At 35.3% G+C, this 16,592-nt stretch overlaps 1 protein-coding gene across 1 annotated transcript; it reads left to right on the forward strand.

The window, feature by feature from the left end:
• Positions 1-2,265: 2,265 nt before the first annotated feature.
• LOC145241612 (beta-1,3-galactosyl-O-glycosyl-glycoprotein beta-1,6-N-acetylglucosaminyltransferase-like) lies at positions 2,266-16,054 on the forward strand. The gene is made up of 3 exons (XM_080104698.1): positions 2,266-3,039; positions 11,575-11,834; positions 15,750-16,054. The coding sequence occupies exons 1-3, from the start codon at positions 2,312-2,314 to the stop codon at positions 16,052-16,054; spliced, it is 1,293 nt and encodes a 430-aa protein (XP_079960824.1). The 5' UTR covers positions 2,266-2,311.
• The last annotated feature ends 538 nt before the right edge of the window (positions 16,055-16,592 follow it).

A 16,592-nucleotide genomic window follows, 5' to 3' on the forward strand; every position in this document is an offset into this window, starting at 1 on the left:
GTCATAAGTACTGGAGTCGCTGCTGCTGTCGCTGCTGCTCAACTCCATTTCACTTTTTAATGTCTGCGACAGCTCCTTTTTTTTTTTTTTTACACGGTGATCACCACTTATCAAGGCCCGGAAGCCACTCAGGGATAAGGGTTATTGCGTTAGTGTGGAGATTTAATGAAGCATTTACTTAAGGGGGCGGTTCATTAGGAATTTGTTTACGTTGGGCTTGAAGACATCCAGGTTGTAGTCAAGTGAGAAGCAGGCAGACGGAACAGAGTTCCATAGGCGTGCACTTCTAAGAAAGAAGCTTTGTTCATGGAATCTACGTTTGGATTTAGGCACAGATAAAGAGTGGGGAAAATTTTTGACAGTGGATTCAGCTAGACGGGTGTTTTTTGTGAAAGATTGGTGAGGGGGGACCAGAGATTGGAGTTCAGACGAGCATCTGCCATGGAAATAACGATAAAACAAAGATAGGCTCGCACCGTCTCTTCTGTGGGAGAGAGGCTGCAGGGTAGAGAAAAGGGCATCCCCCACTAAAACACGAAGTCTATTTTGTACTCTGTCAAGGCAGGATAGGCTGTTTTTAGCAGCTCCTGCCCAGATATGGCAGCAGTACTCCATCCTTGGACGTACTTGGCTTTTATATAGATAGAGAATTGCATCCGTAGTGAGATATCTTCTGGAGCGGTAGAAGGATCCCACCATCTTTCCAGCGACCTTGGCAACAGACTTGATGTACGTGCTCCATTTCAGATCAGGAGTAAAGTACAAACCCAGAAGCTTGTCAAAACATGAGGCATCTCCTAGACGAGAGCCATCCATTTCAATTGATGCCAGATGGGGATCAGAGTGTTGATGATGTAAAGATAGGAGTTTGGTTTTAGATGCATTAAAGGTAACCAGCCACGTCTTCCCCCACTGAACCACGCGCTCAAGATCAGAGAAGAGAGAATCAGAGAGAACTTTGTCATTTACAGCCTTTGATGTGTTGCCGTAGATCGTCGTGTCATCAGCATAGATGTCAACGAATGATTTAATGTGTTTAGGGAGATCATTGATGTAGATCAGGAAGAGAGTTGGGCCCAGGATTGACCCTTGAGGGACTCCAGCATTAATACTGCAGGCCTCTGATTTTTGTCCATCGACCACTACTCTTATGAGCCTATCGGAGAGAAATGATTTAATGATTGAGAAAACATTTCCAGCTCCAAGTTCAGATGATAAAACCTGCTGCCGGTCGTTGGGCACCGCATGTTTTATTGCCTGATCTGGGTCAGTGGTTCTCAATTTCGAGAGTTCTAACGATCATGATGGTCTCAATCCCAGCCCCGGGAGTACGCTCCTCCTTTGGGTCATGGAGTTGTTGGTTGATGTCCTGGGTCACTGATCCCACCAAGTTGGATCACCTCTACCAGTCGGCCTAATTCTACTGCTGCTGTGAACGGCAGCATCAAAGCTATTGGAGTAGCTTAGTGCTCTAAACTCCAATTCTAAGGTGTGGGGGCAGTGCTCTTCTCAGTGCTTGTTTCAACGACCGTGTCAGCGACACGGGCGGAAGAACCCAGGCTAGGTAGAGTAGTGGAGCTCGGACTGCAGGGAATGGGTGGTGCTTGTGTAGACCCTGGTCCAGTTCTCAGATTTGACCGCGAAGGCCCCTTTTGAGCACTGGACCCCAGGCTAGGCATTGTTGCGCTGTTGCCTGGACCAGCTACCCTCCTCTTCTTCATCCTCTTCCTGAAGCTAGACCTGCTGATTTGGACTAGAAGGTGATTATTTTGGATTTGACTCCTTACTACACCTTGCATAGGCCGGCCAGCTGCTTAAGTCAGCTCAGAAAGAGAATATAACCTGGAAAAAATACAAAACAAAGAGTCAATTAGTGGCCCTAAAAAAGGGGGGAGGGCAATCAGATCAGGAAAACAATAGAGATGCTTTCCCAAAGGAACCAAATAACAAATGCAGGACACGAAAGTCACCGGGGGTAGGTGAAGGAGAAAAAAATCTCCCTCGCCTGCTTAGTCTGAATAATTCAAATCATACAAATGACTTAAATTCCTTTTGTACTTTTTCCTAGAATTTAGTTTAAATATGTTTTACATGGACATAATTAGGTTGTCTTTTATTATCGCTGAAGTTTAGTGCGCTATTTGTAATGGTGACTACACCTCTGGGTTGATAATTACTTATGTTGTTTTCCGCTTTTATTTCAATAGAGATTGTGATATGATTTTTCAGTAAATACGTCTTTACTTTTTCTTTCAGGTGAGAGCAGTTTCCGAGGTGCAATTTAATCATGGATTCCACATTCTAATATCTGATGACACTCCTTGGCTTCATCAAGAGAGCCTTTTTGGCTATCCTGCTTGTTTACGGGCTTATATCTCTTTTACACTATTACAGACGGGCGCATGAATATTCCACTGAGATTTCTCTACTGTTTGATAAATTGGAGGTCAGAGATATATTCAACGACATTGAAAAGTCAAGGCTTTCTTGTCCATCTGTGTGCCCTTCTTTAATAAATGGAGAGGAAGTACAGCTAGGCACTTGCCCAAAACATGAAGACGAAAACAACCACAAGTTATACACACGTCAAATAAAAAACTGCTCATTTATAAATAAGAAGGGTTTTATTCTTCAATCGATGACTGAAGAAGAAGAAAACTTCCCATTAGCGTTCAGTCTTGTAGTTTACTGCAATCCAAATCAAATAGAACTGCTTCTTCGTGCCATCTATCGACCGCAAAACTTCTATTGTATTCATGTCGACTTGCATTCCAAGGAATCATTTAAGACAAGCATGTATACCCTTGCTGATTGCTTCCAGAATGTTTTTGTTGCTGAACGATCGGAACTTGTCCGGTGGGGTACTTTTGGAGTGGTGGCAGCCGAACTGTCTTGCATGAGAGACTTGCTTCGCTACAAAAAATGGAAGTATTTTATCAATCTGACCGGTCAAGAATTTCCTCTGAAGACAAATTTAGAAATCGTTCGAATCTTGAAAGCACTCAATGGAGCAAATGATATAAATGCGAGAGTAGATTCGTAAGTTGATGATTCACTTTTTCTTTTGTAAGACTTATTTCCTTTTCTTGTAAATCTATTTACATAATATGAATAATTTGATATAAAACGTTTTAGCTGCTTGACTTACAAGCGATTTGGCCGAGAAATTGCAAATTTAAATGCTTGTCTAATTTGTATTTTATATCCTTTATTCATGATGTGAACTCACGTGCTGAGAAAGATATTCGAGCAAAAAGGCATGGAGTACAGATCAAGAACAATCTACACCTATTTAATAAATATTTGATTGCAAAAAGAAACAGTGTTGAATGGTAGAAGGTTATAAACTACTTAAAAAGACAGAATGTTAGAGATTGTATAAAAAGAAAGAAAGTTATAGGGGGTATAAAAGGAAGTATAAAAATGAGGTTATAAACTATATAAAAAGAAGGTTACATGTTGTAGAAAAAAGAAGGTTGCAATTAAATGGGCTGGTAAACAGCAAAACAAAATAAACTAAATACAATAAGCAAAAGTTCAGCAAGAATTCGTCACTGTCAACTTTCTCTCTCAACTTCCAGCACGTGTTCTCACCACTGCCTCTGCCAACAGACATTTTATTAGAAAACTGACCCCATTCCATTTGCATACATGTGCAGTGGAAGATGAGATCTTGTGAGATTCCACGAGACTACACCTTAAAAATCCATGGCTACCATCTTTAATCTCTCTCTCCCTCTCCCTCTCCCTCTCTCTCTCTCTCTCAGATCCCATCCAAAGGTAAGTTGTATAACCGCACAATGCACACACACACGGGGGCACTTTCTTCTTTGATTATTACATTCAACTCTACACCCCCTGGTCTCCAGACCACACATGTGGCATGGTGGACGTGGTCGTTTGTTGCAGGCACTCCTACGGAGATGGATTGGTTGGACTTCTTCATCTTCATTGGAGTTCTCAGAAGAGGTGTCGGAACCATTGGCATCAGCGTTAGGGCATACAGTCATACCATCAGGCTGAACTTCTTCATCTTCATTGGAGCTCTCAGATAGTGTGCTGGAACTATCGGCGTCAGCGTTGAGGTTCATAGTTGTACCATCACGTGGAATAGGTCGGATCCACAGGTCATCGTTGGATGATTCACCATTATTACTGCTACTCGCCAACTGGTTCATATTTAGGGCAGGCCGGATATCCTTCACATGGCACGGGGTACCATCGACTAGCATGGCTTGCTCCCTGATGATGCCAGAGATTCATCCTTTTTGAAAGCTGTTGGTGCATCGATTATTGGGAAGCTTCACCCAGACAGTGTCCTCTAACTCATAGGACCCTCGAGTTTCCTGCCGATCAGGCAGACGGGCGTCAATTTCCTTGATGTGCACTCGATAGCAATGGATTGCATTGGTGGGTGTGATTGCAGTAGCCATGCCATCCTTTGGTGTTGCATTATATCTATAGACTGCCTCTGTGATCGTGCATTGTTTTCTTGTCGCGATCCTCTTCATGCTTCGATGACACCGCTCTGCTATGCCGTTGCCACTCGGTACATATGCACATCTGTGTCTGAGCGGGATCCCCCACTTGTCTACGAAACGTCTGAACTCCCTACTGCAGAAGGGCATGTCATTGTATGTGAGGATATCTTCAGGCGGCCCCCTTTCATAAAATATGGACTCCAATTCACGGATGACACTGGAGAAATCCTGTTTTATTAAAGAGCGCCAGATTGCAAACCTTGTCGGTCCACAATCGATTAGGGTGAGGAAGTGCCGTAATGGGTTATGTCCATACCCAGTCAACTCCAAGTTGCACCTACTCTCAGCTGACCTTTTCGACATCGGGCAGGGCCGGGATCGATAGACTGGCATGTTTGGCATTCCTTGACTACCGCTTTCACTGCTCTTTTGGACACCGACGGATTGGACAACTGCACAAAATAACATGTCCATGCCACTCCGGTGTGCCCAGTGAGGTGGTGTATCTTCCTGATTTCATCCACCACCTCAACAGAGGCAGCACTTAATAATGGTACTGGCTCTGCTTTCTTCTTCGTGGTGTCATACCATCTCTGTGGCACCCGAGTGAGCCTAACAGCAAGGTTGCAATTTGAAGTGACCAGTACCGCATCCACAGATAGGTTGTACTCTGTTACCAGTTTTTTACAGTCTCCTTTGGTGAGTCATCTTGCTTTACCCTTGCGATGGTCTTCTTCACCATGCAAACCAACAGATCGTCTGTTGTTTCATTATCCCAGCCTTTAGTGACTGCGCTTGCCCTCCTTTTTATCATGTCTGTTGTCACATGAGTCCATCCACACACTTGTAGGTGTCCCACAAGTTTTCTGCACAGGGAGAATACTGCTCGCCTCGTGAAAACATCGGGCACTTCAGGAACTGCAGTTCTGCGCCTCCATTTCAAAGCCCCTCGCTCCTGTTGAATGTTCAGACCCAAGACACGGACGCCATTCACGAAATGTTCTGGGTCCTTGCACGTCAAACTAACTAGCCATTGCACCTATAACACACGACTTTACCATGCAGGCCGACCCCTGGGATGGTCTATCATCACTTGATGCGGGCCGTGCAGCAGCGACTACCGGTTCTCTCATTTTATAAGTATTCTTCATCACGGTCCTGGCCCGATCTACCAGATCATTAAGGGACAATAAAGCTATGCTTGAGCAAGCCTGCAGGAGTTGCTTTGCTCCGGTTGGGAGCCCTGCCAAAAATTTGCATGCTAAGGCCCGCTCAGACAGCCCACCAAACAACACCATCAACTTCGTCAGCTCGGCCAAATAAACGTCGACAGTTTCGCTGAGATGTAAGGTTCTTGCCTCAAATTGCTCCCAAGAAGTGGCGGGGTCGATAGCGAATGACTTGTATAATGCTGCCTTGATCCTTTCATAATCCTGTTTTTCCTCAGGACTAAGCTGTTAATAGCCCCGCCAGACAGACGTAGAGGAACCATGTGTTCAATGCTCTTCACACTAGACAACAAGCAATGCAGTTCCACCTTCTCCGCCCAGTTAAGTACTGGGGTCAAGCCATTGAATTCCGGTATTAATTTAAGGTTGAACTTGTCCCCCATTACACCAAAATAGCTTGCAGTTAAATGGGCTGGTAAACAGCAAAACAAAATAAAGTAAATACAATAAGCTAGAATTCGTCACTGTGAACTTTCTCTCTCAACTTCCATGGCTGTCATCTTTAATTTCTCTCTCTCTCTCTCTCTCTCTCTCTCTCTTTCTTTCTTTCTCTCTCTCTCTCTCTCTCTCTCTCAGATCCCATTCGAAGGTAAGTTGTATAACCGCACAATGCACACACACGCGAGCGCTTTCTTCTTTGATTATTACATTCAACTCTACAAAGATTAAGGGCGGTATAAAAAGGAAAACGATTATAGACTATATAAACGGGAAAAATGTTATAAACAACATAAAAAGGGAGATGGTTATAGGCTATATAAAAAAAAGTTGATCTATAACAAAGGCTGAATCACGTAAACACCTTAGTATACAACAGTCGAATGGTTTTTGTGTATAACATTATACATGAAATTAATCGAACTGATCAGATAAATCATGTCAATAACTTCGACGTACAATGATCAAATTATTATGTGAATAATAAACAACCATGCAAATGAGTCGCTACAGCTATTTACAACATATAACAACACTACTATAATTCTAAGAAAAATGAAATAATTCTGAGAAGATGGATCAATTCTCAAGCAAATTATTATTTCAGTATGGTCCGTATTCTGTATGTCAGTTTTTGTTTATTAAATTGTTAGATGAAAGTACAGAATAATTAACAAAATACCATCCCCTACCCATATTAAGAATGGTTTTAAAAATTAATGTATAAATACATTGACACAGGTAGAAGTTAGGCAACTCTTGCTTCACGATATAATTCAACATTATTGTGTTATTTGCTTTCCTCACATCCTGGCACTATGATTTTTAGAGAAATTAAAGATGATTCAGCGGGTTTTTGAAATTAGTACATTGTAGCAAAATTGGCAATAACCGAAATGGGGGAGAATAAAGAGCTTACCTCGGATACGTCTGTTGTTGCGTTGCGGGTCGATTGGAAGAGAGTTCCGAGATGGCGTCCATTGGGTTTTTATTGGCGTTGACCCAATGCAATTCTCGCAGACTCGCGTGTGCTCTTGCGCGATTATGCAAATATATAATTCCTGGCTGCAGGACGCTGGGAAGCAGTCAGCGAGTGTTTTGCAGATTGTGCGTAGATGGTTCTGGTGAGTGGATTGTTCTTTGTGACAAACCCCGAATCTGCGAGAAGCTAGTTTTCTTCTGCCTTTTTCTTTTTTTTTTCTGTCTCTTTCTTCTTCTTTCTCCATGGTCATTAGAGCCAAGAAATCCCTCTCTTCTAGAGGTGGGTGGTGCAGAGTGAAACTGACTATTTCCTATCTTTGTTCCTGATTTTTGACTACTACATTTTGCTACATACATGAATACATTGCCACGGTTAGTTATTAGGCAATTCTTGCTTCAACGTGAATTTCAACGATGCCGTGTTTTTGCAACCAACATTTTATGATTCTTTTATTTTCTATATGTTTATCACCATATGTATGTGCTACGTGAATAGCCTCAAAACAACCAAATATATTTTCAACATAATTAAAGTATGCTGTCATAACGAGTACTTTCTTCTCACAAATCTTACTAGTTACTGTAATAGTCTGTCATAAAAGTAATCTTTAGTCTAACCGCATTGTTGTTGTTCGTAAGCGGATATTGATATGAAAATTGTCTCGCCAATCATTAACTAAAATAGTATGACTTGCATACTCGATTAACTTTAATCAGCTACTCGTTTCTCTGCAATAATGATAGCAACACCAGTAAGATCTTATAAGAACACTTATAGATTACGTTTTTAAAAATGATAAATATAATGTATTTTTATTTGTTATTTGATGTGTTGTATATCTGTTGCGTAAAAAGTGGACAGAGCCCAATAATTAAGTAATACTTAATTGGTATGCACACCCACTATTTACCATATCGAGACATATAGATTATTTCTATTAGATTTTGACATATGACGTACAATTATTTATTTACGCCATTCTGGTACTCTCCTTTTCTTGAGCTGCTATGACAAAAAATGATTATATTTTTCCAGCTCAGGAGTTTCTCCCAACATGGTAATGTATACAGAATGTCGGGGATATTTTCACTCTTACGTTAGCATTTACTTTCACAGCCACCCATTTCATCGGGTTAGGCTTATTAATATGTTCATTCTGTCTAACAGTGTTTCTATTCTATTTGTATGCTATTTATATTCTCTGTTAATATTTTAATCTAAATAATAAACACTCTCTTCAAGTACACATGCTTTTTTTCCGGGCGTTTTTCCACATTCTCGATTGATGAATTATTCGAATAAGTGTCAACAAAAACGGAGCGGTTTTTGTATCAAAACCACGAAAGTCGCTTACAATACTGTTTTTTTTTTGTTCTTTTTTTTACTTATTTTCACTTTTTTAAATCGTATGATTTATGTGGAAATAAACCCTTATTTTCCGGGTCCGGTGGGTGTATTAGGCTAGTTATTCTTATATACGTATTCATGTTGTCAGAAATCGCCATTAAAAACGTGTGATAAAAACTTGATTAATTCGACCTCATATATTTCGAAGCTTATAACTACTTGACAAATGTAATTCAAGTCCTATTTTTTTCAATTAAAAGAGCAAAGACCAATTAAAAAAAATAACAGGTTCAATAGCAAATTATGCTTGTTTTTTTTAATCAGTTTTCTTTTAAAAAGATTTAAAGAAAATCATTGAATTTTAACTTACTTCGATAATATATATATATATATATATATACATTCCAAAAAATCACTTACCTATAAAAAATACTAATCAATGGGTACTTCCATTTTTCATTGTTAAAAATTTATCCATATTTATATTTTATATCCCATGACTTTTCTAAATAAAATACTTTTTAAGCAAAAAACAAACAAACGCGACATCAGATGTTTTTCACAGTTGAAATAAAGGGAGACAAATGTCTGCTTTTCTTCTAGTTGACATCTGAGGTGGCCTTAAGCGCCAGAATTAATGTCTCTTTCTATTGCGTGCTGTAAACCAAAGTTAGTAAATATGGGCGACCGTAGTTGAAAATGATCCCATTTCACTTATCAGTTTTTGCCGATAAAAAACCCATTCGACCGATTTTTGATTTTTTTTTATTCTCTTAAAGAAATACATGAGTTTTTGATTTAATATAGTTTATTTCTTCTTTATGGAGTAAATATTTTTAAATATCTAAAAAAAAAAAAAGATTGAATGAAATAGAAAAAATTGCTGCAATTATACGAAATTTTCTGCACAATATAACAAGATTATAAGGTTTCACTTAAAAAAAATTCAACGTGATTTTTAAAAAAAGTTTTAAACTTTGGACTTTAAATTTGCAAATAACTTTTTTTGTTGTTTTAAATTAGCCTGTTTTATTTATTGATCTTTTATCTTCAATTTGTGATATATAAATTTGAGATGATAAAATTATTTTTTAAACAACTTTAATAGTTTATTTTGGAAGTATATTCCATAAAGAAAATAAACAACCTACTTTAAAAAGAGAAATTACGAGTTTTTTTTTATATTTGATTCGCAGTTTTGTGGTAGGGGTGTCAAAAAACCCCTAGAATTCTGATACACCTGAAGATTTAACTGAACAGATCGCAATTTTTTTACACAAATAGAAAGGATTTTACATTAAAAGTTTTTGGTATGGCATTTTCTTGTATGATTTTACATTTAAAAATGAGTACTTTATTATAAATTTATTTAGTTTGTTTTTCGTAAACCCTATACATACAAATATATAAACAGATGCATATACAAACTTTTTATATAGCGATATATACTTACAAATAGATGCACTCTCTGAACGCATATTTTACTGGCCGTTAATATATGTATCATATTAATTTAACGATTAGTGAACAGGAAAAAACTGCAAATTTAAAAATAATATATGTTGAAATTCTCTTAGATGAATAGAAGAAAGTTTTCGACTGGAATTTATTTTATTATCATTCTTATTTAAGAAGAACACATAAAATATTACTCTAACCTCTCCACCCCCAAATTGAACATGATAATACGTGGGAATATGGTCCGCAACACATCAGAAAATATGCTAAACTAGCCCCAAAGGGGGATTTGATTTCTGTTTACGATGTTCTCATTGGAACGCTATAGACACTACACTAAAATATTAGTTTGGTATTAAATGTTTCAGGAAATAATACCTATGTAGTAACTTTGCTTTTATTTTGGTGTAGGGGCGAGTAAAATTATGGCGAACAAACAAATACTATGTTAACCCCAACAGTGGAGGTAAAGCCTGGGAAGATGGTCTCGTGGCAATCGAAAAGATACTACACCATCCCCTAAATATATAACAGATATTAGATTAATATGTCACGTTTTAGCATGAAGAAATAATTTCCTTCCACATTTCAGAATACACTACATTGATCCTCTTAATTTTTCATATTAAATAGATTAGTACAATCATTGCAAATATTATAGTTTCGGATTCAGGCAGATACATAATCTCCATACATTTATATATTTATATATATATATATATATATATATATATATATATATATATATATATATATAAATATATAAATGTATATATATATAAATATATATATATATATTTATATATATATACATTTATATATTTATATATATATATATATATATAAATATAAATATATAAATAGATTAGTACATGTACAGTTTAGTCAAGACATTAAAAAATGAAAATATCGAAAAAATGTTATATTGTACGTTTATCTGTTTTTGACTGAACATCTCCGGAAAAAAATTTCATTTAATTTGGTGGAGTAGTTTTTTAAGGTAAAAAAAAAACTTAAAAAACTACTCCACCAAATTAAATGAAACAACGGAAAAACACGTTCTTATGAGAGCGCGTTGAAGTCAGCCATTTTGAAATTTGCTGAACACGCCACGGGGAGATAACTCTGTGTAAAGCGCCGGTACTTCCTCCCCATCTTTAATTCTAGCTTTTCTTCCTAAAAATCGCACCTTTTGCTCGGTATCATAACAAATTGTATTTTCGCTATAAAAAAGTACTTGATAATTATAATAATGATACAGGTAATAATAATAATAATGTTATTATTATTAATAGTATTATTATTGTTATTGTTATTATTATTATTATTATTATTATTATTATTATTATTTTCATTATTATCATTGTTGTTATTTTCATTATTATTTTTATTATTATCATCGTTATTATTTATCGGTGATATCATTGTTATTATTATTATTATTATTATTATTATTATTATTATTATTAATAATAATAATTATAATAATAATAGTAATTATTATTATTAATAATAATAATAATAATTTATTATTATTATTATTATTATTATTATTATTATTATTATTATTATTATTATTATTATGAATTGTTATGAAATAATCAGTGCAATGCTTGACTAACATTTTCACTTTTTTCAGATCAAAGTTATTTCGTATCAGATATATTTACAACGAAGAAGGCTGTGCCATAAGACGCAACAAACCGGTGCCGTTTAATATGACTGTGTTAAGCGGATCAACTCATATCTCAGCCACGCGAGATTTCGTGGATTTTCTCGTTAATAATCCAAAATCTAAAGTATATATTGATTGGTTAAATGGCACTAAAATTCCAGATGAAACTGTTTTTAGCATGCTTAACGGAAACCCACACCTTGGTGTGCCGGGTTCGTACAAAGGTAACATTTCGCAATTTGTTAATTCTGATTAACGATATATAAATTCTTTACTGTTTCATTTTATTGGTCAATGTAATTATTTTGATAAACGTATTTTTAGGCTTGTTGAGAGAATGGATGTTTTAAGTATATAACATGTGTCCATGTCCGCGCGGGTGTAACCATCGTTTGTAGAAGGAAAAAAGAAATGTGTTTTCATCTCACGTTCGGGTCACTATCGTTTGTTCGCGCGTGGGAAAAGAAGTGAGTAATGTAATAGAACGAGAAATGGCAGTCCATCGTGTAGACAAAGAAGAGGATAGAGGGTTGACGTCAGTTAGCAGTCAGCTACGCGAAGGTGTTCTCAGAGACCAGTAGTAGATAGAGAGAGAAAGAGTCTGTTTGCTTTTTGTCCCACATAGTAGTAAATGGCGTGAGGTACGCGCGGTCGGTCCGTAGACCGAGCAGCTCGAAAGCTGGGCCGAAAAGAAGGAGCTGCTTATTGCTCTTTCTTTTATACTCGTTTCCGGAGTGTCTTTTGCGCATGTGTGATTTGAAAGGAAGTGACGTCGTCCATCTTTGTGCGTACGTGTGCGCGGGTGTGAGTACATGTGTGTACGTTAGCGTGTGTGTATATACACGTGAATGTGAGTGTATGTACGCGAACGTGAATATATGTACGTGTGTGGACGTGGGCGCGTATGTTTGTGTGCGCATATGTATATTACAAGTAATATAGCTTGAAATGTGAACGTGTGTTTGTGTGAGACTAGGAAAGGCTCGCGCATGCTTCATGTGTTAGTATGTTTTATTTAATAGTTATTTTTGTATACCGATGCATTAAGCCTCATTCTCTACTCCAGGCAGATTCTATTCTTTCCGGCCGCGATTCTAATTGTAATTCAACTGCAAAAAATAACTTTATGTGGTTCCGTTTGTAATGTGCTATCCAATATACGAGTTTTCAGTCATGTTTGAAATAATGTTTTCCTTATTCTTTTAAGCTTATTTTGACATTGTTGGTCACACTTATTTTGACATTGTTGGTGACATTTGTTTTACATTGTGTGTCACACTTATTTTGACATTGTTACTCACACTTATTTTGATATCGTTGGTCACACTTATTTTTACATTGTAGATCACATTATTTTGATATCGTTGGTCACACTTATTTTTACATTGTAGATCACATTATTTTGACATTGTTGGGAACACTTATTTTTACATTGTAGATCACATTATTTTGACATTGTTGGGCACACTTATTTTTACATTATTGGTCACGCTTACTTTTACATTGTTGGTAAAACTTGTGTTTTGATATTGTTGGTTACACTTATTTTTTTACATTGTTAGTCACATTTATTTTTTTACATTGTTGGTCTGACTAATTTTTACGTTGTAGGTCATACTTATTTTGACATTGTTTTTCAAACGTATTTTGACATTGCTACTCACACTTATTTTACATTGATGGTTACACTTTTTTTTTTAATTTTTGGTCCCACATTTTTTTGACATTGGTGGTCACACTTATTTGTACATTTTTTAGTCACACTTATTTTGAAATTGTTGGTCAAACTTATTTTGAAATTGTTGGTCAAACTTATTTTGAAATTGTTGGTCAAACTTATTTTGAAATTGTTGGTAATGCTTATTTTGACATTGTTGGTAATGCTTATTTTGACATTGTTGATCTCATTGTTTTGATATTTATTGTTGGTCACACTTATTTTTACATTGTTGGTCACTCTTGTTTTATATTGTTGGTCACACATATTTTGAGATTTTAAGCCACAGTTGTTTCTACATTGTTGGCAATACTTATTTTCGCATTGTTGGTCACTTGGTTATTTGACATTTTTACTCACACTTATTTTGACATTTTTCGTCATGTTTTTTGGAACAACGATTGTTACACTTTTTCAATAGAATTTTTTAACTTAAAATGTTGATCTTAATATAATTTTTTTAACTTAAAATGTTGATCTTGATATAATTTTTTAACTTAAAATGTTGATCTTAATATAATTTTTTAACTTAAAATGTTGGTCTTAATATAATTTTTTAACTTAAAATGTTGGTCTTAATATAATTTTTTAACTTAAAATGTTGGTCTTAATATAATTTTTTAACTTAAAATGTTGGTCTTAATATAATTTTTTAACTTAAGATGTTGGTCTTAATATAATTTTTTAACTTAAGATGTTGGTCTTAATATAATTTTTTAACTTAAAATGTTGGTCTTAATATAATTTTTTAACTTAAAATGTTGGTCTTAATATAATTTTTTAACTTAAAATGTTTGTCTTAATATTATTTTTTTAACTTAAAATGTCGAGCTTAATATAATTTTACTTCTAATCTTAAAATGTTAAAATGTTGATCGTTATATAAGAATTTTGAAAATTATTTTCTTTTGCATAAAATTTTTTTATGTCAGATTTGTTTGCAATATAATTGTCTATTATTTTGTACTATTGAATTTGATGTAGAATCGTATTCTTATGCTGCTGTCAATAGTATTTTGTTTCATTTGTCTTGCTTTAGATTTAAATAACATTATATTTAATTCAGTTTAAAATATGAAAATTGCATTTTTATTTGTTTCATCATCATCATCATCATCATCATCATCATCATCATCATCATCATCGTCGTCGTCGTCATCATCATCATCATCATCGTCATCATCATCATCATCATCGTCATCATTATTCTGTGCTGACCTTTGATTTGAGAAATTCTTTTTCAAACTATCCCATTTCTTGCCATCCCTTATCCCTTATTGCCATTTCTTGCTCATCCCTTATCCAAAATAGTTTTTATTACTTTCTTCCACGTTTCCACTTTGTCAATTGATCTTCAACCCACTTCTTCTACAAATACCAAGTCTCATCTATTCTTTCTATGTGACCATACTCCGCATACATCCCTGTGCAGTTCATGTTTAATCTGCCTTTGAAATCATCACATCTAAATTTGTCTAAAACTCACATTATACATTAATTGCATCATTCTCGTATTATTTCTCTCCATATTCTTAACTGGCCAAGTTGTACTTTCATACCGCATCACACTGCGTATACATGTGTTGATGAATAGCGGTAACGCTCTGCTGGTTAGTAATGCCAAAAATTACCTGAAATCAATTTTTCCACTCCTTACTCTTACAATCACACCAGCAGTAGCTCCTCTCTATGCTTGAATAGTATCAATAAAATAACAAAACTCCTAAACAATCTCAATAACCTTACAACTGTACGTATTTATTTGCCTTCTAATACAGATAAAGTTAAACATAAGTTTATGTTTAATGTCGAGTAAATTCAGTATTCAATGGATTAAATAAAACGGTTTCTTTTCTTAGAGCGTTTCAGTACTACAAGCTATACTATGGACTTGGTAATATTCATCCAGACTTATATTTTCCATAGATTTCATCCATGTTTCCAACATGACAAATAGATATTTTTCTTATATTTCCTGCACAAATTAAAAATAACATTATATTTCGTCTGCTTTGCTAAACTGTGATATAAGATTTGCTTGTGGCTGTTACAATTAAGTTTAATATCCCAACAAGTTAAACGTAGCAAATTAGTTTGAAATACAATTTTATACATCATTTTAAAGTTTGAAATAGTATTTGCTTTTCTCTGTGGTGTTAATGTCTTCTAATAGCATTTGTTCGATATGTCATGCTTAAATTTGAAAAAAATGTTATATATTTTCAGTTGAAAATCGTGTTATATTTATGCTTGAAATATCTGACCAGCTACATTTTGAAATAGCCCTGTTTGGTACATTTAATTTTAGATAGCATTTTAATGTGTTTATCATGATTAAGTTTGAAATAGAATTACCATCGTGACAAATCCGTAGATTGTATGTTTGCAGATTTACATGATCATGTATTCTTTTTTCTTGCAGGCTCACTACACTCTATGCGCTTTTTACCTCACATTTCTCGATATAAAGTATGGGATTATGACCGCAATGGCTTCTGTGGTGGATTTTTCAGGCGAGGTGTTTGCATTTTCAGTGTGAGAGATCTTCCACAACTAATCACTAAAACTCAGATGTTTGCCAACAAATTTGCGGGTGTGGATCCGCATAACTTCATGGCTCGACACTGCCTTGATGAATGGCTTTTCAACAGGACAAGAGACGAATATCTCGGTCATTTCAGATTTAATCTCCGTCCATATCAATCTTTACCTCAAGCTTATCCATAAAAATACACCAATACTCTATTCATGTTTTATCTCTTTCTGTTCGGGGATGCAAATCCTAGATCAACTTTTAAAAAGTTTTACGAGAGGGGTAATAATTTTGTATGAACGTTTTTGTTTTCTTTGTTTTTATTATTACAATATAATGGTATTTGCGACCATGAACAATAAATTTCATTTTATTTATAACATTAAAGTTATAGAAATTGAAAAATGCAAAAATGGTAAGACGGTCTTCAGGAATAAACACAGGAATACACAATGGTTTCGTTTTCTTGTACTAGTTAATAATAACAGAAAATTAGTATTACATTTATTCACTTTGTCATAGCACACAAATAGTTTTACATGCGTGATAAGTGATCATTCCTGGCGAATGTGATTACTATGTGTCTACATCAATATCTATCAGTACCTATATAGTTTACAAAAGTAATATCTCCTGTTTTTAACTCAAAATGTTGAAGAGCTATGAAGACGAGAGTGATGCTATTAAAATGTGCCTCAGAATTTTTATTACATAATCATCACCATTCTTAAT

The sequence above is a fragment of the Euprymna scolopes genome, chromosome 20, assembly GCF_053919585.1.
Source record: "Euprymna scolopes isolate OS-2025 chromosome 20, ASM5391958v1, whole genome shotgun sequence".
NCBI lineage: Eukaryota > Metazoa > Mollusca > Cephalopoda > Sepiida > Sepiolidae > Euprymna > Euprymna scolopes.